The sequence below is a fragment of the Microcaecilia unicolor genome, chromosome 10 (genome assembly GCF_901765095.1).
Source record: "Microcaecilia unicolor chromosome 10, aMicUni1.1, whole genome shotgun sequence".
Taxonomy (NCBI): Eukaryota; Metazoa; Chordata; class Amphibia; order Gymnophiona; family Siphonopidae; genus Microcaecilia; species Microcaecilia unicolor.
This window is the reverse complement of record NC_044040.1, coordinates 141,589,200-141,614,579: the sequence shown is the minus strand read 5'-3', so window position 1 is coordinate 141,614,579 and position 25,380 is coordinate 141,589,200. Positions and strand designations below refer to the sequence as shown.

Genomic DNA, 25,380 nt, shown 5'->3' with positions numbered 1-25,380 from the left:
CGCATGGTGCCGGGAGCTCCAGGGCATCGAAGGATTTGGTACCCAAGAAGCATCTGCGCTGGGAGGAAGGTGCCAATGCGTCAGTCTCCCAGTAGCCAAGACCCTGCTCCTGTATCAACCCCGGCACTTCTGCAACCTGCGCCTGAGCCAGCATCCCAGCTTTTCCTGGTTTCAGCCCTCGATGAGTACATCCAGGCCTTGCATCCTGAGCTGCTGGATGGACTCGTTCAATGGTTTGAATTGGCATCACGGGTGATTGCACCTAGCCTGCCTCCTGTTGCGGCCCCACTTGGCCCTCAGCCTGTGGTGCAGCCCCAGTATCGACTGCTACCCAAGCTGACACTCCCTCGACATCGGAGGAATCTTCAACAGAGTTGAGGCAGGAGCCGAGTTCTCAACACAACTCTTGGAGATGTGGTTCCTCTACATTGAGGCAGGTTTGGTCTCAACAGTCCCATAGAGAGGTATTGTCTGACACTGAAGAGGAGTTCTCATGGGATTCAAAGGAGGATCCAAGATACTTTCCCTCTGACGAGTCCTATGGAATTCCCTCTGAACCCTCCCCTCCACCTGAAAGGAGAAAGTCCTTTCATTCCATCTTTTTTGAAAGAAATGGCTGATGCCATTCCATTTCCTTTGGAAGTGGAGGATGAGCTCAGGGCCAAGATGCTCAAGGTCCTGGACTACACATCTCCTCTTAAGGAGGCTGTGACTGCCCCTCTCCATGAGGTACTCAGGGAAGTCCTCGTCAGGAACTGGGAGTCCCCTCTATCGGTCCCTGTCATGCCCAAGAAGATTGACACCCAATACCGGATCCACAGTGTGCCTGGTTTTGATAGGCCTCAGTTGCCTCGCAATTCCATAGTGGTGGAATCCACTCTCAAAAGGGCCAGGAGTTCCAGGGACTATGCCTCACCACCCCCAGGTAGAGAAGCTAGAACCCTAGATTCGTTTGGGAGGAAGATGTACCAGGCTTCAATGCTCATCTCCCATATACAGTTGTACAGCTGTTCATGAGCGTCCACTTGTGAAACTTGGTGCGCATGGCTGCGTGTTTCTGACTTGGAACATTCTGTTCAGCAGAGGTTGGCGGATGCCCCATGCTGGGGAGATAACATTTTTGGAAAGAAGTTTGAGGAGGTTGCAGACCAAATTATAAAAAGACACTGATTCCATCTCTTCTCTCTTACGCCGGGTGCCTTCTGCTTAAGCCTCCTCAGCTAGGAGGACTTTTGGCAAGCCAAGGAGGAGTTCCTATTACTATCCTAGGCGTAGGTACAACCCTTCGGCTGTCCAGCCTACTCAGGCTTAACCCCATCGCGCTCGTTCACATCAATAGCGTGTTCCTAAGGCCTCTGCTGTTTCCCAGGCAAAAAAAGGGAGGAGCTTTTGACTGGCTTCAGTAGAGCATAGCCGCAGTAAAAATGTCCATGCCGGATGACTTGCCGGTCGGGGGGAGTTTGAAATTTTCTCACCAAAGGAGTCCTCTTATAACCTCCGACTGGTGGATTCTTCAAATAGTCCGTCTTGGATACGCCCTCAGTTGGTATCTCAAACCTCCAAATTGCCCATGAGAGGTCATTCAGCTCTCAGCACAGGCAGGTACTTGTAGAGGAACTCTCCGCTCTTCTTGAAGGCCCATGCAGTCAAACCCATTCCACCAGGGGAAGAAAGGCAGGGATTCTATTCCAGGTACTTCCTTGTGCAAAAGAATACAGGGGGAATGCGTTCCATTCTAGACCTAAGGGCCCTGAACAAATTCCTAGTCCAAGAAAAGTTCAGGATGGTTTCCCTGGGCACCCTTCTCCCAATGATTCAGAAAAATGATTGACTGTGCTCTGTAGATGTAAAGGATGCATATACTCAAATCCCGACACTTGCAGTCCACCAGAAGTATCTCTGATTTTGGCTGGGAACACATCACTGTCAGTACCGTGTGTTGCCTTTGGGCCTCGCATCAGCTCCCAGGGTCTTCACCAAATGTCTAGCGGTAGTTGCAACATCGCTATGCAGACTGGGGAGTTCATGTGTTCCCTTATCTTGATGATTGACTGATGAAGACCACCTCGGAGGAAGATGGTCAGGAGTCCATGTGGATGACTATTTGAGTGCTCTAGCTACTAGGGTCCGTAGGGTAAACTACCCCAAGTCCCATTTATGCTGTGTCCAGCGATTGGAGTTCATAGGAGCCCTGCTCGATACTTGGATGGCACGAGCTTACTGTTATGTCTGTGCTTTCCTCGCCCTCTGGTGGCCAGAACGGGTGGCTGCTATGGACCATCACCCGTTCCAGATTTCAGCGCAGTACGGTCCGGATCTTCCGGGCTGCCAGACTTGCTAGCTTGGGTTGAACCTACACAGCACCCATAGTTTCCTGGTGATTGTGGCAGCTGAGTTCCAGGTGCTGCTGGGCTTATTAGCCATTCTGAAACCTTGCTGCTTTGCCTTTGCATTGCGTCTTAGGCCCTGGTATGTGGGTGTTTGTGCACTTCTGCCTGAGAGACCTTGTCTGGACCTGATTCTGCTTTTGCTGGTTTCCTGCCTTTTGAACCTTGCCTGATCCTGGACTTTGCTTTGCTTGCCGCCTGCTTTTTGACCCCTTGCCTGGACCTGGACTTTGCTTTGCTTGCCGCCTGCCTTTTGACCCTTTGCCTGGACCTGGACTTTGCTTTGCTTGCCGCCTGCTTTTTGAACCTTTGCCTGGACCTGTCTTCTGCTTGCTGGCTGACTGCCTAGAGACCTAGCCTGGATTTGCCGGTACGTCTGTTCTTCCTTGCTTCTGGTGTGGGGTGGTTTTGCCTGCCACTGCCGCTCCTCGGCAGTGACCCAAGGGCTCACAAACCCAGTTCCTGTTTAGTAAACATGACACCTACCTCCTAGGCGCGAGAGCAGATAATCTTCTTGCACTCGCATCCAAGGTTTGTGCCTCTCAGCAGGTCACAGCTCGGCAGATGTTGAGAATGTTGGGCCACATGGCTTCCTCAGTATATATTACACCCATGACATGCCTTCATATGAGATCAGCTCAATGGACCCTGGCTTCTCAGTGATATCAAGCCACAGGGAGTCTGGAAGATGTCATACAAGTGTCCCCAGAGCTTGTACACTCCATTCAATGGTGGACCGTTCGATCCAAGTTGACTCTGGGACTTCCATTCCAAATTCCTCAGCCACAAAAAGTGCTGAAGACAGATGCATCTCTCCTGGGATGGGGAGCTCATGTAGATGGATTTCACACCCAAGGAGCTTGGTCCTCCTAGGAAACGATTCTTCAGATCAGTCCTGGAGCTCCAGGTGATCTGGAACACTCTAAAGGCTTTCAGAGATCGGCTATCTTACCAAATTGTACCCATCCAAACAGACAATCCGGTTGCACTATATTACACCAACAAGCAGGGGGCACCAGATCACGCTGTCTGTGTCAGGAGGCCCTCCGAATGTGGCTTTGGGCCCACCAACATGGCATGTTCCTTCGAGCCACTTATCTGACGGGCAAAAATAATACTCTGGCTGATAGACTGAGCAGGATAATGCAAACACACGAGTGGTCTCTCAATATGGGCATAGCCTGCAAGATCTGAGCGTGGGTCACCCCCTCAGTGGATCTTTTTGCCATTCGGTTCAATCACAAGTTCCCTCAGTTCTGTTCTAGGCTTCAGACCTATGACAGACTAGCATCGGATGCCTTTCTCCTCATTTAGGGGACAGTTCTTCTGTAAGGATATCCTCCCATACCTCTAGTGGGGAAGACTTGTTGAAACTCAAACAAGACCACAGAACCATGATTCTGATCACACTGGACTGGCTATGGCAGATATGGTTCCCTCTACTTCTGGAGTTATCCTCCAAGAAACTGTGGCGATTAGAGTTTTTTCCGACCCTCATCACGCCATACTGGCCACGGCAGATATGGTTCCCTCTACTTCTGGAGTTATCCTCCAAGGAACCGTGGAGATTAGAGTGTTTTCCGACTCTCATCACGCAGAACGAGGGGTCGTTTCTTCATACCAACCTCCAGTCTCTGGCTCTCACAGCTTTGATGTTGATAGCCTAGAATTTGTTTCCTTGGGTCTTTTGGAGGGTGTCTCCCGGCTCTTGCTGGCTCCAGGAAAGATTCCACTAAGAAGAGGTGCTATTCTTTCAAATGGAGGAAGTTTGCTGTCTGGTGTGAGAGCAAGGCCCTAGATCCCCTTGCTTTCCCTGCACAGATCCTGCTTGAATACCTTCTACACTTATCTCATAACCAAATCCATAAGGGTTCATCTTAGTGCAATTAGTTCTTATCATCAGCATGTAGAAGGGAAGCCATTCTCTGGACAGCCTCCAGTTATTCACTTCATGAAAGGTTTGCTTATGTCAAAGCCCCTTGTCAAACCTCCACCAGTGCTGTGGGATCCCAACGTCGTTCTCACCCAGCTGATGAAGGCTCCTTTTGAGCCACTGAATTCCTGCCATCTAAAGTACTTGACTTAGAAGGTCATTTTCCTCGTGGCTGTTACTTCAGCTCATGGCGTCAGTGAGCTTCAGGCCTTAATGGTGGATGTGCCTTATACTAAGTTTCATCACAACAGAGTAGTCCTCTGCATGCACCCTAAGCTCCTGCCGAATGTGGTGTCTGAGTTCCTTCTAAACCAATCGATTGTCTTGCCAACATTCTTTCCCCGACCTCATGCTCATCCTTGCAAAAGCAGCTTGCACACTTTGGATTACAAGAGAGCATGGGCCTACTACATGAAGCAGACAAGACTCCACAGACAGTCCGCCCAGCTTTTTGTTTCTTTTCATCCCAACAGGATAGGGATCGCCATCGGGAAATGCACCATTTCTAATTGGCTGGCAGATTGCATTTCCTTCACTTATGCCCAGGCTGGGCTGGCTCTAGAGGGTCATTTCACGGCTCATAATGTCGGAGCCATGGCTGCGTCAGTAGCCCACTTGAGGTCAGCCTCCATTGAAGAAATTTGCAAGGCTGTGACGTGGTCTTCAGTCCACACATTCACATCACACTACTGTCTTGAGCAGGATACATAGTAACGTGGAGGGGCGTAATCGAACGTCGCCGGCCAAATAGATCGCCGGCACTACAGCTGGCCGGAACCGTATTATCGAAAAAGATGGCCGGCCATCTTTTTTTTCGATAATACGGTTTAGCCCGGCCAAATGCCATGGAGTTCGCCGGGTTTGAGATGGCCGGGTTTGTTTTTCAGCGATAATGGAAAGTTATGTCGGGCATCTCAAACCCCGGCCAAATTCAAGGCATTTGGCCGTGGGAGGAGCCAGCATTTTTAGTGCACTGGCCCCCTGACATGCCAGGACACCAACCAGCCACCCTAGGGGTCACTGCGGTGGACTTCAGAAAAGCTCCCACATGCATAGCTCCCTTACTTTGGGAGCTGAGCCCCCCAAACCCCCCCCCCCCCCCAAACCCACTACCCATAAATGTACTGCACCCACTAAAATTGCTCTAGGGACCTGCATACAGCCTCTAAGACTTATTGCTGCTGTATAACTTTGGCACACCAGTTCACACCTGAAGACTAATCTCTCTGATAAAGTCCTTTCTTGAAATAATCACGTTTACTCACAGTTAACTGCAGATCAGAGGTTGTGCCCCACTGGCAAAGAGTCCCCTGGTACTAAGCTTAGCAGTAGGTCAGAGCTGGCACAATGGTGTACAATGCCCTCTTTCAGCACCATTCAAGGTAAGAACTACGTTCTCTAACGTGGGTAACACAGGAAAGGGAACTAAAACTGGCTTACAAAAATGGCCACTACCACATGGACTACAAAACAGGGCACACTGACCCAGTTAGCAGGGGGGGAAAAGCACCATGGGAGTAGAGCCCAGTACCCTACACCCACCACAATGCATTGCTAATGTGACACTGCAGGGCACCTAACAGAAAAAGTGTCACACTCACCCGAGAGCCACATCGCAACCAGGGAAAGGCTGTCTGAGGATACAACACATTCTGCTGTCATGGAGGTGGGTACGGCATTTGAGGCTGGCATACAGGCTGGCAAAAAAGGTTTTTAGTTTTATTTTTTTTAGTTTGAAAGGGGATTGGTGACCACTGGGGGTGTATGGGGAGGTCATCCCCCATTCCCTCCAGTGGTCATCTGGTCAGTTGGGGCACCTTTTTGAGGCTTGGTCGTGAAAATAAAAGGACCAAGTAAAGCCGGCGAAATACTGCTTAATGCCACTTTTTTTTTCCATTATCGGTGAAAGCCGGCCATCTGGTAGCCACGCCCATGCCCGCCCATGTCCCGCCTTCGCTAATCTACCGACATGCCCCTTTGAACTTTCGCCGGCGAAGCGACGGGAAAGCGGCGATGCTGTCAAAAAAGACGCATTCGATTATACCGATTTCGCCGCTTTTAAGAAATCGCCGGCCATCTCCCGATTTGTGTCGGAAGATGGCTGGCGATCACTTTCGATTATAAGCTGGATAGTAACATAGTAGATGACGGCAGAAAAAGACCTGCACGGTCCATCCAGTCTGCTGAGGTGGAAGGAGGTGTTTCAGAGAGCTCTGCAGATTTCCATTGGGAAGGGAGTGAGGCCTAGCTCCCTCCCCAAGGATGAGGAGGACCTCTGGGGAGCGTTCCCCAGGACAGGCCCAGGCCATGGGGCCTCTTGGGCTCAGGGACCAGAGGGTCAGGAAAAGCGGGCCCCTCCCTTGCAGTGCCGCAGGGAGGAGGGAAAGGAGCCCTGTGGATAGAAGAGGGCCAGACTCCAAGGGAGGAAGCCGGATTGGTACCCCCCTCGCAGCCGCACGACATCCAGCAGGTGAGGGGGGGAGAGAGCTGGCAGAGGCCCTAGAGAAGAGCTGGTCTGAGAAGGAAAGAGAGGTAATAGAGATCTGTCAGGAGGCCCTGCCGGAGGTGGAGGAGGAAGGCAGTGAGGACAGTGACGATCTAGAGGAGGAAGAGCTTGTGGACTACTGCCAGGATCCAGAGGACTCGGCCAGTGGCATAATTAAAAGGGTGAAGAGAATTAAAAGTACGGAGAAAGGAGGTGGTGGAGCTGGGGAAGCGGGTCAAAATGGCAAAAGCCCTGAGCAGGCTGGCCCCAGCAGAGCATCGCAAGACCTGTATGAAAGAGGAAACCAGGCTACTTAAGCTTCTCCAGAAAAAAGAACCCTCTGAGAGAACTCTATATCAACAGAGACAGGATGGCCTCGGGGGGACAGGCCCCATCAGCCTCGGTACAGTGGAAGCAACAAACAGAGCAGGAAGGAATCAGCCCAGGCTTTGGACCCCAGAACATTGAAGCATCAGGGGAGCTGCCAGGAACAAGCACCCAAAATACATTAAAATTCATGCAATACCTTGCTAGTCAGGCAGCTTCTGGAGTAAGCAGGACTGAAGGTGGGTCTGTGGAGGCCTCATTAAGAGCACCTGAGTGTGGGAGAGCAGAACAGGAAAAAAACTTTACCACCAAGACTTTTCAAATTGTTGAAACAGAGGCTGGAATTTCAGGAGAGAGATTTTTTTCCACAGAAGTGGGGGTGGAAGTTGAAACAGAGAACTTACCTGGAAGAGAGGCAAGGGGTTGGCAGAGGCAGTTGCAGCCACAGGATGTCCTCTTCCCATTGCCTGTAGCAGGAGCAGACAGCAAGGAAAAAATGCCTGCCCCAGCACAGCCTGGGAGGCCTCACCCACAAAGCTCTGAGGAGCAGGATGTTCCAGCCAATCAGCCTGCAGCAGGGCTAAGGACTGAAAGTGGAGATGTTCCAGCAGGGAGCTGCCTCTTAAAGGAGAATGCAGGAAGAAAGGCAGGTGAAGACAAGGAGTGGTTTTCGATAGAGAAAGCACAGGAGGACACACAGTGTTTCCCACAAAAAGGTTCAGAATGGCAAGGCACTGCGCTGCTGGGTGGCGGGATGCCACGCCCGCCCAGCACATTGGAGCAGGAGGCGCCAGCCAATCGGGCTGGAAGAGCAGGGATGGCCGCAGAGGAGCTGAAGTGACCGGTAGGGAAGAATGCTACAGCGCAGGAGGATTCCCCACGTTTGGGAGAGCGAGCAGTGCTGGAGTGCGGGAAGCCACGCATACTTGGCAAAACAGCGGAGCAGGAAGTCCCGACGAAGCAGGACGCCAGAGGGGAGACCAGTTCCCAGGAAAACAGCGGGCCCGCACAGGGAAAGCTGGAGCAGCACATTGCAAGGAGGGACCCAGCACAGAGAGCAGGTTCCGGGGGGGAGGAGCGGGAGGTGTTTGCCTTGCAGTGTGCGCCAGAAGGAAACTTGACTGGTACCTTTGACTTTGAAGTTGGCCAGGCTGCGGGGGTGCGAGCCAGGGGGGAGTGTTCGGGTTGGAGGGAGGGTTGGCTCAGTGGGGGGGGGGAGGGGGTCAGGGGCATTGGGAGGAGAACAAGTATTTAGGGGAACCTGCTCTCACTGTCTCTAGCGAACGTGTTGAAGGGGACATTGGCAGGTTTTTTGCTGCAGGGGAAATGGTACAGAAGGACACTGTGAAGGCAGGGGATGTGCAAAGTCTGCTGATAGAAGGGAGGGAGGGGAGGGAGGCTGAGAGGGGGGGTATGGCGGAGCGGGGGCTCTCAGTGCAGGAGATGGGGGAGGGGGACGGTGGGGGGGGTGCTCCATCCTTTGCGGTGGTAGTAGGTGGGAGGGGCGGGCGCAGGGGGAATGGGGGGGGCAGGAAGCAGTGGGGAAGGATGGGGGAGGGTGGGGGGGCCAGGTTCCCAAAAGGAGGAATGTGGTTCAATTAAGGTGGGTGGGGGAGGGGGAGTTGCCAAGTAGGGATGAGGCCCTGAAGTTGGTCCTGGGTTTAGGATTTCTCCCAGAGGACCTCTATGCCTGTATCCACCCGGTGAATATCCCAAAATATGATGTTAGTTTTCTGACCCAGCGAGGCATGGAGGTCTTCTGGGAGAAATACGAGGGGGTAAGGGGGAAAGTGGATTGGAGAAACTTTATGGCCGTACCGATCAGCAGACCTGACCTGGTGCAGGTAACCCTGCTGGTCCGAAATGAATCCATCTCGGGGGCGGACCTGGCCTTCTGGCTACAGTGGTACACAGAATTGCGTACACCCTTGTCCAAGCTCCCTGACCTCAGTAGGGTGTGGGCGGGAGGATGGGGTGCGCAGGTTAGGCTGAAGCAGGCAGGGCACGTGACCCAGCACATTCCCTCCGTGGCGTTCATTGGCAGGGATCAGATCCTCTGCTTTTATAAGGGACAGCCATGGCAATGTCACAAGTGCGGGTCATTCAGACATTTTAGTATGTCGTGCCCAGTACGGCATTGTGGGAAGTGCGGGTCTAAGGAGCATCCTACGGAGTCTTGTGCATCTATCCGGTGTAATTTGTGTGGGGGTCTGGGGCATGCATTCAGAGCTTGCCCTTGGGCCTCTCATAACGGGGGAGAGGAGGACATGGGAGGGGGCGGTCCAGTTCAGAGGGTGAGGGGGGGAGGAGGGGATGTAGGGCGAGAGCAGGTTCCCGGGGTGGGGGGGGGGGAAAGGAGCTGCGGAGGGACAGGGAGTGGGAGGTGGGGGAGGGTTGGGGGAAGGGCGGAAGCGGCAGGACGGGGCAGATGAGGGTTGGACGCGGGTGTCAAAAAAACAACGGAAGGTGACAGGGGTACGGGAGGAAGGGGAGGGGGGCAGGAATGGGGATAGCAGTAGAAAACAGATTTAGGCGATTGGAAGATGAGGGAGGGGGTGAGGAACTGGCAGGAGAGGAAGGAGAGGATGGGGTGAGCCGGCAGGATGGGTTGGAAAGCATGACAGATGCTGAAAAGGGAACAGCGAGTAAAAGGAAGAAGAAGAGGGAGAAGGCTTTGAGGGACGAAGAGGAGGAAATGGTAGTGGAGGAGGTCGGGGAGGTGAGGGGCGGATTGGGGGGGGGCTGAAGGGAGGGTGGGGGAGAAAAGGTAGGTAGGACAGGAGGCAGGGATGAAGGCAAGAGAGGGGAGGGAGGATGGGCTGGAGGCAGGATTGACGGAGGGGGTCGAAGAAGGGGCAGAAAGGGCGGGAGAGGGGGCAGGGGGGGAGGGTCAGTGGACGACTCCCAAGGAGGGAGGGAGGTGGGCAAAGAAAAGAGGAAGAAGGGGAGGAAGAAAGTAAGGAAAGGGGGGGCTTTTGAGCTAGGGGTCCGGGACTGGGCGGACGAGGAAGGGGGGAGGGGGAAGGGGAAGGGATCCCTGGAGGTAGTATGGAGCAGAGGGAAGGTAGCCAGGAGGGCGGGGGGTATGGAACGGCACAATGATGGCGGGACTGCTGTTAACATTCGCCACACTTAATGTGGCTAGTGTCGCCTCCCAGAGGGCGAGATGCTTGGCGTTCGATGGCCTCTCTGCCTTGGTGGCGGACTGTTTTCTTCTGCAGGAGACCAGGCTGCGAACGCTGGAGGAGGTTCGGCGGGCAAAGCAGGCCTGGAGATGGGGGCCCTCTATTTGGGGTCTGGCAGGGGAACGGTATGGGGGGATAGGCATCCTCTTCAAAACCTTTAGAGATCCAGAGGGTGGTGGAGCTTAGAAATTGGGAGGTGTCTGGTGTTAGATGTGAGATTGCGGGGGGGGGGGTGGCTTTGCGGGTGATTGACATCTATGGGCCACAAAGGAAATGGGGAAGGGCGGCACTGTTTGGGAAAATTCGGCCATACCTTTACACCTCACGGCAGCTGGTGTGGGGGGGGGGATTTTAACACAGTCCTGAGGAAGGAGGATAGGGGGGGGAGGGCGGCGCAAGTAGGTTATGATGGGGTATGGCTAGCAGGGATCATGAAGGGAGCGGGATTGGTGGACACGCACATAGAGTTTGGTGGTGGGACGCAGGGTTTCACTTTTGCCCGGAGCACTTGTAGAAGTAGAATTGACCGTTTTTTAGTTCGGGGAGTGGCGTGTGGGAAGGCACCAAGGGTGGTAGAGGTTGATTTCTCAGACCACAAGATGGTGCTGGTCGAGCTGGGGGGAGGGAGGATTCACGGATTGGGGAAAGGATTGTGGCGTTTAAATCAGAAATGGTTGAGGGGAAGGGGTGTTGTACCAGGAGTATCTGGAGTTTCTGGCAGACCAGGTATCCATTCAGGGTGTCTTCCCTTCCCTAGGGGACTGGTGGGAAGTTTTGAAACACTGCACCAGGGGGTTCTTTCTCCGTCAGGCGAGGAGGCAGGGGAGGGAGGTCAACCGGCTAGGAACTGCTCTGAGGAAGCGAAGGGACAATTTGATTTCCAGAGGAGGGAGGACATTGAGGCCTTGCAGCAGGAGGTGGAACGGGTACAGTACAATCGGTACTCTTCCCTTGTCTATGAGCGGGACTTCGGGAAGCTGCTCAGCCCGAACCCGTATGACTGCTGTAAGGAAAGAAGGGAGAGGAGGGTGGTAGAGGGGTTAAGGGATGAGGGGGGGGCGCTCCAGCAGTCTAGGGAAGGTATCTTACCCATTAACCCTTTCCCTCAACCAACCAACCCAGGCCTCCTTCTCCTCCTTTCCTGAGATCACCGAGGATGAAACCTCCCACCTTCTTTCCTGCTCGAAATGCACCACCTGTTCCTCAGATCCCATCCCCACCAACCTACTTAACACCATCGCCCATACTGTCAACCCCTCCATCTGTCGCATCCTTAACCTCTCTCTCTCCACTGCAACTGTCCCTGACACCTTCAAGCACGCCGTAGTCACACCTCTCCTCAAAAAACCATCACTTGACCCTACCTGCCCCTCCAACTATCGCCCCATCTCTCTCCTACCCTTCCTCTCCAAAATACTTGAGCGCGCCGTTCACAGCCGCTGTCTTGATTTTCTCTCCTCTCATGCCATCCTCGACCCACTCCAGTCCGGTTTCCGCCCTCTCCACTCGACAGAAACAGCACTCTCTAAAGTCTGCAATGACCTGCTCCTGGCCAAATCCAGAGGCCACTACTCCATCCTCATCCGCCTCGATCTTTCTGCCGCTTTTGACACTGTCAATCACGATTTACTTCTCGCCACACTGGCCTCATTTGGGTTCCAGGGCTCTGTCCTCTCCTGGTTCTCCTCCTATCTCTCCCACCGCACATTCAGGGTGCACTCTCATGGATCTTCCTCCACTTCCATCCCGCTATCTGTTGGAGTTCCCCAGGGATCTGTTCTTGGACCCCTTCTCTTCTCTATCTACACCTCTTCCCTAGGCACACTGATCTCATCTCATGGCTTCCAGTATCATCTTTACGCTGATGACACCCAGCTCTATCTCTCCACACCAGACATCACCGCAGAGACCCAGGCCAAGGTATCGGCCTGCCTATCCGACATTGCTGCCTGGATGTCCAACCTCCACCTGAAGCTGAACATGTCCAAGACCGAGCTCCTCGTCTTTCCACCTAAGCCCACTTCTCCTCTTCCCCCACTCTCTATCTCAGTTGATGGCACCCTCATCCTCCCCGTCTCATCTGCCTGCAACCTCGGGGTCATCTTCGACTCCTCCCTCTCCTCTGCGCATATCCAGCAGACTGCCAAAACCTGTCGCTTCTTCCTTTTCAACATCAACAAAATTCGCCCTTTCCTCACTGAGCACACCACCCGAACTCTCGTCCACGCTCTCATTACCTCTCTTCTCGACTACTGCAACTTGCTCCTCACTGGCCTCCCACTCAGCCATCTATCCCCCCTTCAATCCATTCAGAACTCTGCCACACGTCTCATATTCCGCCAGAACCGATATACTCATATCACCCCTTTCCTCAAGTCGCTTCACTGGCTTCCGATCAGATACCGCATCCAATTCAAGCTTCTCCTCCTTACTTACAAATGCACTCACTCTGCTGCTCCTCACTACCTCTCTACCCTCATCTCCCCCCTAAGTTCCTGCCCGTAACCTCCGCTCACATGACAAATCCCTCCTCTCAGTACCCTTCTCCACCATTGCCAACTCCAGGCTCCGCTCATTTTGCCTTGCCTCACCCTATGCCTGGAACAATCTTCCTGAATCCCTACGCCAAGCCCCCTCCCTACCCATCTTCAAATCCTTGCTTAAAGCTCACCTCTTCAATGCTGCATTCGGAACCTAACCTTTCAAACATATAGGTTGCCCCAATCTGTCTGACCTATCAGATTAACTGTACATTTGTCTTTTAGATTGTAAGCTCTTCAAGCAGGGACTGTCCTTCCATGTTAAATTGTACATCGCTGCGTAACCCTAGTAGCGCTTTAGAAATGTTAAGTAGTAGTAGTAGTAGTATTTTGCAGGTGGTGGGGATCCACTTTGGGTGGGTCTTTTTGGACCAACGGTTGGGGGAGGAGGCCATGGCGAGGTACATTGAGGAAACCCCAGGGGTGGGTAAGGGGGGGCCTCATCTTCGGGCCTTGCTGCGGCCGTGGACGCTGCAGGAGGTACAGGAGGCCATCGGGGCCTTGCGGCGCAGGACGGTGCCGGGGCCAGACAGACTCCCGGCAGAGTTCTACCAGTGGTTTAGGGATCAGTTGGCGCCGGTCTTGTTGGCAATCTGGGAGGTGGCACGAACAGGGGGATCCTTGCCTGAGTCGATGTGGGCATCAGCTTTGGTCCTCCTTAGCAAAGGCAAGGACCCCCAGGATGTGGCAAATTGGCGGCCGATTGCACTTCTGAACACCGACCGGAAGATCTTCGCTCACATGCTCCTTGCCCGCATGAGGAAGATCTCCGGGGAAGTGCTGGCAGCCCCGCAGGGATGTGGGGTCCCGGGAAGGGGGGTGCTGGAGGCAGTGGCCTGGGTGAGGGAGGGCCTGGAACGTAGTCGGGTGGGAGAGGGCAGGCTGGTCATGGCCTTGGACCAGGAAAAGGCTTTCGACCGAGTGCAGTGGGGTTTTTTATGGAAGGTCCTAGACCACTATGGATTCCCGGGGGAATGGATCGTGCAACTTCAGTTATTGTATGCGGGGGCGCGATTCTTTCCCCTGGTGAATGGATGGAGGGGGGCGGAGGTGGGGATCTCGGCGGGGGTGCGGCAGAGGTGCCTGTTGAGCCCCATGCTGTACGCTTTCGCCATTGATCCCCTGGTGAGGAGGCTGGAAAGGGGGGGGGGGAGGACGGGGTCAGAGGGGTGGAGGTAGGCAAAGGGAATGTGTTGCAAGTCATCGCCTATGCGGACAATGTCACCGTCTGGGTGGCGGATCGCAGGGAGGGGAGGAGGCTGCGGGAGACCCTTGCAGAATACTCCCAGGCTTCGGGGTCTCGGGTAAACCTGGGCAAGAGCACCAGCTTGTGGGTGGGGCCGGAGGGACGGCGGTTTAATTTAGGGGGTGGATTCCCGGATGGGATAGAGAAAATGAGGGTTTTGGGAGTGTATTTTGGGGGAGGGGATTACAGGCGGGAGAATTGGGAACAAAGGATAGCGGAGGCGAGGGAGAAGGTGGACCGCTGGAAGGGGTGGCGGATGCCCATGGAGGACCGGGTCCGGTTGCTGAAGAGCCAGGTGGCCCCCATGTTCCTCTTCCTGAGCTACATCTGTCTCCTGCCGGAACGCTGTTTCACGGCAATTTACAGCGTGTTCTTTCAACTCCTGTGGGGAAACAGGATGAACCCGGTTAGACGCAATATTACTTACCGGTCGCGGGAGGAAGGGGGAGTGGGAATGGTAAATCCGGTCTTGCTATTCTCCTCCCTTTTCATCCAGTTTAACCTGGGGCGGGCGGGGGGTCTGGATGCCCCAGGATGGGTACACAGTGTTGTCCAGTGGTGGGAGGGATTTTGGGGTCCTTGGTTGGGGGGAGGTAGGGTGGGACGGTTGCGGAAAGGTTTCCCGGAGGGGGTAGGCTACTACAAATCCTTGGTAAAGCTGGTTCGGCTGTGGGACATTACATGGGAAGAAGTTAGGGCAGGGCAGAGGGAGATCTGGGTGGAGCGGGTTCGCTCCCAACTCTTCTCCTCTCCCCTGGCTCTTAGGGATGCTCCGGAGCCCGGGCTGAGGCAGGGCCTGCGTTTTATTTCGTCCAAATGCATCCCACACAAGTACAGGGACATTGCCTGGCTGTCCCTACATGGCAGGTTGTATGTTAGGGCAAACCTTCAGTGTAGGAACCAGCAGGACCGAGACTGCCCGAGGGGGGAGTGTGCTGGTGTCGCGTTCTCGAGGCCCTTGGAATGCTGTCAGGTCCTCGAGGCAGCACTGGGGATCGTGAGCCCATGGGCCCCTGCCGAGGAGCGGCAGAGGCAAGCAAGACCATCTTGGAACTGGACGTCCGGAAGGACCGGACTGGAACTCGGGACTGGAAGTAGGCCACTGGAACCGGCAGAACAGGAACCGCTTCACCTGTGCTTAGCCACTTTTCTGCTGGAGTTGAGCTCCAGCGTGCGGGCGGCCGACAGGACTTGCTGGCCAAGGTCGGACTGGAAATCCAGAGGACCCACCGAGGATCGAGGAAACTGGACTAGGAACTAAACTCAGACGGAGTGCTGTTGCACAGCCACTAGCAAGAACCAGAAGGCAACCCAAGGAGACAAGACATCGGAACAAAGACTAGGGCAACATGCCAGCAAGGCAGACTGGGGATCAGGGAATACCGAGCGGGTAAACCCACTAGCTAGGAAGCAGCAGGAAACAGGGACCACGCCCTGGCCATAAACACTAGCTAGACAGAGAGACAGGATTCAGGATATACACACAGGAAATACAAGCAGGGTAAGCACACAGACTAGGCAAGGCAGGATTCAGGATATACACTCAGAAAATACAAGCAGGGTTCAAGATAGGCAACAGAGCGAACAGAGTAAACCAGGAAGACAGGCCAAGGGTCTTGGGCCGGCAGCAGAGCAAACAGAGAACAGACACGGACAGAGGCTTCACCCCAAACACAGAGTAAGTCAGGAACAGAGACTTCACCCCAAACACAGAGTAAGCCAGGAACAGAGGCTTCACCCCAAACACAGAGTAAGCCAGGAACAGAGACAGGGAAACCCCCCACAGCAAGACAACAGACACAGAAAGAAGCTGGGCTGGAACCCAGAGAGAGGCTAAGCAGTAGTGCAGCAGACACCTACTAACCTGACCTGGCCTAAGAGCAACACACTTCATGCAAAGGCACTGACTGCAAGCCCACCACTCCCTTATGAAGGCTCTCACTAATGAGTCACTACCAGCAGGACAGAAGCAGGAAGTTCCTTGCCTCCAAAGAGAGGCTTGACACACAGAGAAAGAGAGCCCACAGGAAGGACAAGCAGGAGCCATCTTGGATACTGGCATAGAGGAGGCGGCAGCCATCTTGGAAGAGGCATAGCCCACACAGGTGAAGTCCAGTAAGGCAATCAGCACACAGAGCCAGAGAGAAACTAAGACAGAGATAGACACAGAGACAAGCAAAAGCCAGCACAGCCACTGACTCCCAGAAACAGGGTAAGTATGAGGGTGGTCACGGCCACAGACGTGACAGCTGGCCGGCTGGAGACCATGGACCACTTCCTGAAGGAGTGTCCATTCTCCGTAGTGGTTTGCCGTAGAGTGGCTGCCTTGCTGGCCATCCCCATCTTCACGTCCTACACCTATGCGGACTGGGTGTATGGGAGACGGGGAGACGGGGCGGCTAGAGCCAGGTACCGCCTTTCTAATCTCAGTTATCATCAGATACTGCCTATGGATGGCTCACTGCGGGGTGTCCCTGGGCCAGGAGTGCAGGTCTGCTGAGCAGGTTTCCTGGGACGTTGTCCGAGCTGTCCAGGAAGTGGCCCGATGGGAACGGGTGGAGGTGGGGGTAAAGACCTTTGGGGTTTGGTGGAAGCATGTACGCTTGAAGTTGAGTTGAATGTTTGGGGGGGGGGGGGGACTGTTTTTTGTGTAAATTTTGCGTGTTTGTATAAAAGTATAGAGGGGCTGGCTTTATAACTGCACAATGTAATGTATTGAAATTTGATTTTCCGCTTTCATTTAATAAAGGAATTATCCAGTCTGCCCAACAAGATAACTCATATGTGCTACTTTTTGTGTATACCCTACTTTGATTTGTACCTGTGCTCTTCAGGGCACAGACTGTATAAGTCTGCCCAGCACTATCCCCGCCTCCCAACCACCAGCCCCGCCTCCCACCACCGGCTCTGGCACAGACCGTATAAGTCTGCCCAGCAGTATCCCCGCCTCCCAACCACCAGCCCCGCCTCCCGATCTTGACTAAGCTCCTGAGGATCCATTCCTTCTGCACAGGATTCTTTTATGCTTATCCCACGCATGTTTGAATTCCGTTACTGTTTTCATTTCCACCACCTCCCGCGGGAGGGCATTCCAAGCATCCACTACTCTCTCCGTGAAAAAATACTTCCTGACACTTTTCTTGAGTCTGCCCCCCTTCAATCTCATTTCATGTTCTCTCGTTCTACCGCCTTCCCATCTCCGGAAAAGGTTCGTTTGCGGATTAATACCTTTCAAATATTTGAACGTCTGTATCATATCACCCCTGTTTCTCCTTTCCTCCAGAGTATACATGTTTAGTTCAGCAAGTCTCTCCTCATACGTCTTGTAACGCAAATTCCATACCATTCTCGTAGCTTTTCTTTGAACCGCTTGAATTCTTTCAACATCCTTAACAAGATACGACCTCCAAAACTGAACACAATACTCCAGGTGGGGCCTCACCAACGACTTATACAGGGGCATCAACACCCTCTTTCTTCTGCTGGTCACACCTCTCTCTATACAGCCTAACAACCTTCTAGCTACGCCACCACCTTGTCACACTGTTTCGTCGCCTTCAAATCCTCAGATACTATCACCCCAAGATCCCTCTCCCCGTCCGTACCTATCAGACTCTCCCCGCCTAACACATACGTCTCCCGTGAATTTCTATTCCCTTAGTCCCTGATGCGACAGTTGATTTGGGCAGACAGTGTTGCAGAATCTGTTTGGGGTCTAGAATCCAACTCCACCCTGCTAGGCCCATTTTATTCTGTTCCAGGCTGCATGCTCAGAGTGCAGGAGTAGCCTAGTGGTAGTGCAGCGGACTTTGATCCTGAAGAACTGGGTTTGATTCCAACTGCAGCTCCTTGTGACTCTGGTCAAATCACTTAACCCTCCATTGCCCCAGGTACAAATAAGTACCTGTATATACTATGTAAATCACTTTGAATGTAGTTGCAAAAACCACAGAAAGGCGGTATATCAAGTCCCATTCCCATTCAGATTGTATATAGTTTCAGGTTAATCTGTTATATGCCCTTGCCAATTTGAGGGCCAATGTTTGTTGTTTTTGGTGAGCCTGGATGCTAGGGATTCCCCACGTGAGAATAAGTAAGCCTGCTTGTCCTCAGAGAAAGCGAAGGTACTTACCTGTAGTAGGTGTTCTCCGAGGACAGCAGGCTTTATATTCTCATAGTCCCTCCCACCTCCCCTTGGAGTTGTCTCCTTTGTTATTTTTATTTTATTTTTGCTGTAGTATAAAACTGATGAGACTGCGTTTGCACGGTGGGTGGGAAGGCACTCTTGCATGCGCAGTGGAGTGTGCCTCGTGCTCCACAGAGCTCTCATTAGTCTTTTGTAAATTCCAGACTGGGCAACACGGGTCAGCATCACCCACTTGTGAGAATATAAAGCCTGCTGTCCTCGGAGAACACCTGTGACAGGTAAGTACCTTCGCTGTATCACAGCAGTGCTGACCCAAAGTATCATGCATCTTAGGCAAACCTCCTCCAGGAGTTGCTGGAGGCCCTAATCCACCCACCCCCCAACACAGGAAAAGCATCTACCCTTCCCCTTTAACCCCCCCACCAGTTGCCCAATATCTGATCTCCCTTTCCTTACCTCCATCCTGCATCCAGCAATTCCACCTTTCTTCCTCTCTGCTTTCAGGCCACTGTTGATCTCCTTACCTCCTTTTCTTGTAACTCCTTAAAGACAAGTGAGCTCTGTGTGGGCCCTATAAGTATAGGCCTGCATTGAAGGGCTGCTGTGTCCTGCCCCACTGTGACAGGAGGTGTGCCTCAGAGGTAGGGAGGGCCAGGATGTGGCAGCACCTCAGTATGGATTTGTACTTACAGGACTTGTTCAGTTCTGTCTTTAGTTCAGGTTCAGAGTGGGAGGAGGATGTGGTAGTGGTAGTGGGGTGACGACAGCAGCAGGCCTGGCAGGAGCAAAACTCTCACACATTCCAGAGCTGTACTGACACCACCAAACTCTGCTGCCCTAAGTAGACGACACTTGGTCCACCTAGTGGTGGGGCTTGTTCTGTATCTCTGCATATAAAAAAAAAACCTGTTTCACCACACAGGTCCTATGGGGTTGTGAACACTGCTTTTGCATCATCTCCAGCCCCAAATTGTGTGAGGGAACAGAAGATCTCACTTGGAAATCAAACCCAGGTCCCCTGTACAGTAGCTGTGGCATTGAACCAACCCTTTTTTAATGGGTCTGATCTCTACTTTTTCCACTATTATATCCTCTGGAGCCATGCTAAATGAGTGTTGGAGAGAATATGCAAAGGAGATGGACATGAGGTTGAAGCACAGGCAGTAAGTTTTTTTTTTTTTGTTGTTTGTTGCTCTTAATTTGTGCTGATGTTATGACCTGAGCCTGCTTTATGCTTTTTATATATCTTTTTCTATAGGAGAAGGGTATTAGCAAAGCCACTTCGCATATTCAAAATGGCATTATGGAGTTCATGCATATTGTGATGAGTCTGATAAAGCATTCCACATCCTATCTCAAATGTCATGTGTGTTTATTGTCAAACTATTTGGCCTGTTATACTACTATGGATTTACAGCCTGCTTCACTGACACCGACTACTCAATAATTACTGTGGATTCTTTTGGATTCGTATTAGATAAATGAGACCTTTATTAGAGGTTCTAAAATCTACAGTGATTGAGATATGTACAATGATTAAGCTATATAGACACAATGATTAAACTATATAACTAAAAAGAAACAATACCTATCTATAAACAATCATTACATCACTGGTCTCTACATCTAAGCAATGATAATTTATTTATTTATTTATTTATTTATTTATTGCATTTGTATCCCACATTTTCCCACCTATTTGCGGGTTCATTGTGGCTTACAATACATTGTATTGATGGAAGTACAATCTGTTACAACATAATTATGGTTACATTATGAGGCGTTAAATTAAAACAAATCCCTGTATCGTTAAAGAGAATAAAACAATGGCAAAGAACAACAAAACAATAGAAGAACACCGGATCCTGATTGGGCAGCAGAGCGATAGCAAGAGATGGTTCGGGTATAATATTTTCTGTTTTTTACCTGTAGATTAGGTTTAAGCGTGTAAGATTGCGGTGGATAGACGTACGGAATAGGATGTATTGATGCATTGTTAACAGTGTGTGTGGACTTCATGTGTTTTGATCCTTTCGATATATTTTTTCAAAAAGATGGGTCTTTAGTAGTTTGCGGAATTCGGTTAGTTCGTGGATCGTTTTCAGATTTCGTGGTAGTTTGTTCCAGAATTGTGTGCTTATATAAGAGAAGGTTGACGCGTGCAGCACTTTGTATTTTATGCCTTTGCAGTTAGGGAAGTGGAGGTTTAGGAAGGTTCGGGATGATCTTTTAGCGTTTCTGGGTGGTAGGTCTATCAAGTCAGACATGTAGGCTGGGGCTTCACCATGAATAATTTTGTGGACTAGTGTGCATACTTTAAAAGTGATGCGTTCCTTGAGTGGGAGCCAGTGTAGCTTCTCTCGTAAGGGTTTCGCTCTTTCGTATTTTGGTTTCCCGAAGATGAGTCTGGCTGCTGTGTTCTGGGCTGTTTGGAGCTTCTTCAGTAATTGTTCCTTACACCCTGCATATAGTGAGTTGTAGTAGTCCAGATGGCTGAGCGCAAGTGATTGCACTAGGCTTCGGAAGATGGATCTTGGGAAGAATGGTTTTATTCGTTTCAGTTTCCACATGCAGTAGAACATCTTTTTGGTTGTGTTATTTGCGTGGGTTTCAAGTGTTAGGTGGCGGTCAATAGTAACTCCAAGGATCTTTAAAGTTTCTGAGATTGGAAGATTTAGTTTTGGTGTGTTTATAGCGGTGAATTTATTCGTGTTGTATTGGGAGGTAAGTATCAGGCATTGAGTTTTTTCTGCATTCAGTTTCAGTCGAAATGCATCAGCCCAGGTGTTCATGATGTGTAGGCTTTGGTTGATTTCATTGGAGATTTCTTTAATGTCTTGTTTGAATAGTATGTATATAGTCACATCATCAGCGTATATGTATGGGTTAAGGTTATGGTTTGATAGTTGTTTGGCCAAGGGTGTCATCATTAGGTTGAAGATAGTTGGTGAGAGGGGTGATCCTTGCGGTACTCCACATTCCGGTGTCCATGCTGCAGACGTAGTTGAATTTGATGTGACCTGGTATGAGCGCAAGGTTAGGAACCCCTTGAACCAGTTTAGCACATTGCCTCCGATGCCAAAGTATTCAAGTATGTGTAGTAGGATTTCGTGGTCGACCATATCAAAGGCACTTGACATGTCAAATTGTAGGAGGAGTATATTGTTGCCATTTGCAATTATTTGTTTAAATTTGGTCATCAGGGTAATTAGTACTGTTTCTGTGCTGTGATTTGATCGGAATCCTGATTGGGCGTCATGCAGTATTGAGAACTTGTTTAGATAATTTGTAAGTTGTTTTGTTACCATCCCTTCGGTTATTTTGGTTATTAGTGGTATGGATGCTACTGGTCTATAATTAGTTATTTCGTTTGCACTTTTCTTTGTGTCTTTGGGTATTGGGGTGAGTAGAAATTTTCCTTTTTCTTTTGGGAAAAGTCCGTTTTGTAGCATGAAGTTTACATGGTTCGTTAGGTCTATTATGAATTGTTGAGGAGCTGATTTCATAAGGTTGTTAGGGCATACATCTAGTTTGCAGTGGGATTTGGCGAATCTTTTGAGTGTTTCAGAGATGAGGTCTTCTGATAGTGATTCGAATTCGGTCCAGGTTCTGTCTGCCGGGTATATTCCGTCTTCTGGGTCTAGACAGTCTAGGAGTGTGGCGTATTCGATAGGGCTGGCGGGTATTTTGAGTCGTAGTTGTATAATTTTCTCCATGAAGTATTTCGCAAGGTTGTCAACACTTGGTATGTCTTTGCTGTTGTTTGTAACTGGTGTGGTGTCTAGCAATTTATTCACAAGGTTGAAGAGTTTGTGCGTATCTTTGTAGTTTGGTCCGATCATTGTTTTGTAATGTAGTCTTTTAGTCTGTTTTATGGTGTATTTGTATTTTCTCCGGAGTAGTTTCCAGGCATTTAGTGTTTGTTCATCTTTCTTTTTGTACCATGCGCGTTCTAGTCTCCTGACTTCTGTTTTGAGTTTTTTCAGCTCTTCGGTGAACCATGGATTTGATTTTTTCCTGTGTGATGTTCTGGTTTGGATTGGGGCGATTTTGTCTAATGTTGTTTTACATATATCGTCCCATTCTTGGAGGAATTGGATGGTGTCTGCGTTTGTTGACCATTCGTTTTGATAAATCTGTTGCCAGAATGTTGTGGGGTCTATTTTTCCTCTTGTGGTGTATGTTGTGCACTCATGTTTGTTGATTGCATTTTTGTGTGTTATTCGCCAGTGAAGAGAGACATTTGCTTTGTGGTGATCTGACCATAGTGTGGGTGTCCATCTTGTGTCCATGAGTAGGATTGTTGAGTCTGGGCCAAATTTGTGTGTAATAATGTCTAGTGTGTGTCCTTTTGTATGTGTTGGTTGAGTGTTAGGTGCGTGTAGATCCCAGAGTTTTAGAAATTCTTTGCATTCTCGTGTGCCTGTTGAGGTGTCGTCTTCAAGATGTAGGTTGATATCTCCTATTATGAGGATGTTTGAGGCAGAGACACATGTGTTTGAGATAAAGTCCATAAGTTGTGTTTGGGCATCTTGCCACTTTCCCGGTGGCCTGTAGAATAGAATTGCGTTGAGGTGTCCTAGTAGGTTTGGATGATTGATTCTTGTCGAGGCAATTTCGAGTTGTGGTGAGGTAGATTCTCCTGTGGTTGTGATGGTAAACTCGGATTTGTAAATAATGGCTATTCCGCTGCCTCTTTTTCCATTTCTTGTCCAGTGGGTGATTTTGTATTCTGGTGGGCATGTCTCTAATATGGCGGGGTCTGTAGGGCTGTGGAACCAGGTTTCCGTGATGAATAGGAGGTCTAGACCAGGAAAAGAAGCAATAATACACTATATACAATCATCGCTGGTCCTTACATCATCCAGTCTCTTATCATCAGCTGGGGGGAGGGGCTGTTCACAGCAAAAGCCAGGAGTTTCTTTCACCAGGAAACATGGTTCTCTGCGCAGTTCGTACGTTACAGATGAGCTCCCAATTTCACTGAAAGAAACTCCCCTTTTTATTAGGCTTAGAACTCATGTTCAGAGCTAAGGAAAATTACAGAATGCTTGAGAATAGGTAAACAAGCCATACTGTGGGAATGTGGTCACATGTTTCCAAGTCTAGGTGGCTAGTCTGAACTCGAAAACAAGCGCCATCCCCCTCTTCACATACCAAATTAATTAGAGCTGTGTCTTATCTTCTACATTCCAACTTATTTTCACACAATCAAAGTTAAACAGAATTACTTCTAATTAAAGATACACTGGTTGGTCAAGACAGAGTTGAAAAACAATCTTTAAAATTCACTTTTATTACACCTGTGGAGGTCACCATTCTCAATCTCACGACCTAATTTTCACAATTCAGCTGATCCTCCCTAACAGTTATTCACCACAGATTCCTTTGCAGCTTCAAAATGGGTAAATTGTAAAAGGAAAGTTAATTTTACTTGAAGAATTAACTTTTGAATTAGAAAGCAGTTATATGAATTTTGTGACGATGATTTCCTAAAAATACTTGGATTTAGTCTAGGTTTTGTGTATGTATGTGTGTGTGTGTGGGGGGGGGGGGGGGGGGTTGGGGGGTTGATACCCTCTTTTTTGAAAGTGGTTAGTCAATTTCCTAAAATGAATCTTTGATTACCTGTTTCACAACACTCACTACAAAATTCTTTTCACCTGTGGATAGTGTACACAAATTTTATTTTTTTTATTTATTTTTTAATCATACATTTTATGCTTCTCCAACAAAAACTATCCTCATTTTGTGCAGGTTAAAGCATTTGTGGAAGTCAGAATATATACCAATGAAAGGCCAGACTGGCATTATTATTTAATAAAACACAATCCCCGTGAGCTCCTCTGGTACAGAACTGAAATGTCCTATAAGCAGAGGTGGTGGAAACCATCACTGTAACAGATTTTGGGCATGCTTAGCACAAATATGATGGTAGTGGTGGTAGGAATAGGGTTGAAGAATTGGGGGAAAGACATGGGACAGAGGGGGAGTTAGTGTTGGGTTGCAAAAAAGGTGTGAGCAAAACCTAAATAAATAAATATGGGAATATGTGTGCACATCTACCCAAAGAGGGGGGCTGGGAGAACTGCTGAACTTGCAAGGACATCCCAAATTATCAACATGTTGCTCTTAGGCAGGGAACATTTCTGTAGTACCTGGTTCTGGGAGTGGGAGGTAGGCTGGAATACTAGGGCACTGCAAAAGATTCATCACAACCTTTCCTCCTGTAAAGCTAAATGACATCTACAGACAGTGAAGGATATGGGAATAAGCCACAGAATGTGTGATGAGTGTATGTAGAATCCACTAAGATGGCAGGAGGATATCATGCAGTCTATATTTAGTAAAAATAGAGCTGGGATTCTTGATAAGATGGTTCCTGAACATAAAATAAATAGGTTGGGGTTCAAAGAGAGATCATTTTCATTATAACTTGTTTCTTCTTTTTTGGATTTTTTTTTTAGTCCTTCACCGATTTTGCTGAGTAGTGGGATTTCGTATGCCGTGGCCCAGAATGCATTGCGGCTGAGCATGGGCCGGCACACCACACACCAGGATGTGGATCTAATTGTGGAGGATCTGAAGCAAGCAGTTACTCAGCTGAAAAGATCATAGTCTCTCAAGGGAAGCTGAGCTGCAGTGTTACTCTTTCATCACAGATCCTCTGATGGGGACCAAAGGCAGGGGAAGAGCCACAGCAATATCAGCTCCATGCAATAAAACAACAAAGAAGAAATTCAGGACTAGAGCAAAACGTTATGAAGACATGGAGTTATATTAACAGCTCTAACATTACCAGCTGGTGCTGAGTCAGAAGAAGCAGACAGTGCTATTTTTGGTTTCGGCACATTGCAGGTGTAGACTTGTAATCCTATAGCTTCATGTACACGTCATGATAAAATGGGGCTGACTCAGCTATTCTGAGAGGAAACACGAGGCAGCAATGGTCTCTGAAAGCATTTACTGTCGAGAACTGATATAAGCATGCGTGCCCCACAGAGTTCAAGGAGGGTGGGAAGTACAGTAGCTGTAATTTGATAAATATAATATTTTTAAATTATTTTAAGTTTAGATTCCTGAGGAAACTTGTAGCAACATGCACTGCTGCTTTTTTTTTTTTTTTTAAA

The 25,380-nt window shown here is 50.1% G+C and overlaps 1 protein-coding gene across 1 annotated transcript in view; it reads left to right on the top strand.

Annotated features, from left to right (window-relative positions):
- The window catches only part of SCLY (selenocysteine lyase), a 131,331-nt gene extending 106,151 nt beyond the window's left edge, over nucleotides 1-25,180 (top strand). Inside the window, exon 12 of the mRNA XM_030216412.1 lies at nucleotides 24,718-25,180. Coding sequence (XP_030072272.1) covers nucleotides 24,718-24,868 — 151 coding nt within the window. The 3' untranslated portion in view covers nucleotides 24,869-25,180. The remainder of the gene's footprint in view (nucleotides 1-24,717) is intronic.
- Nucleotides 25,181-25,380: the final 200 nt, after the last annotated feature.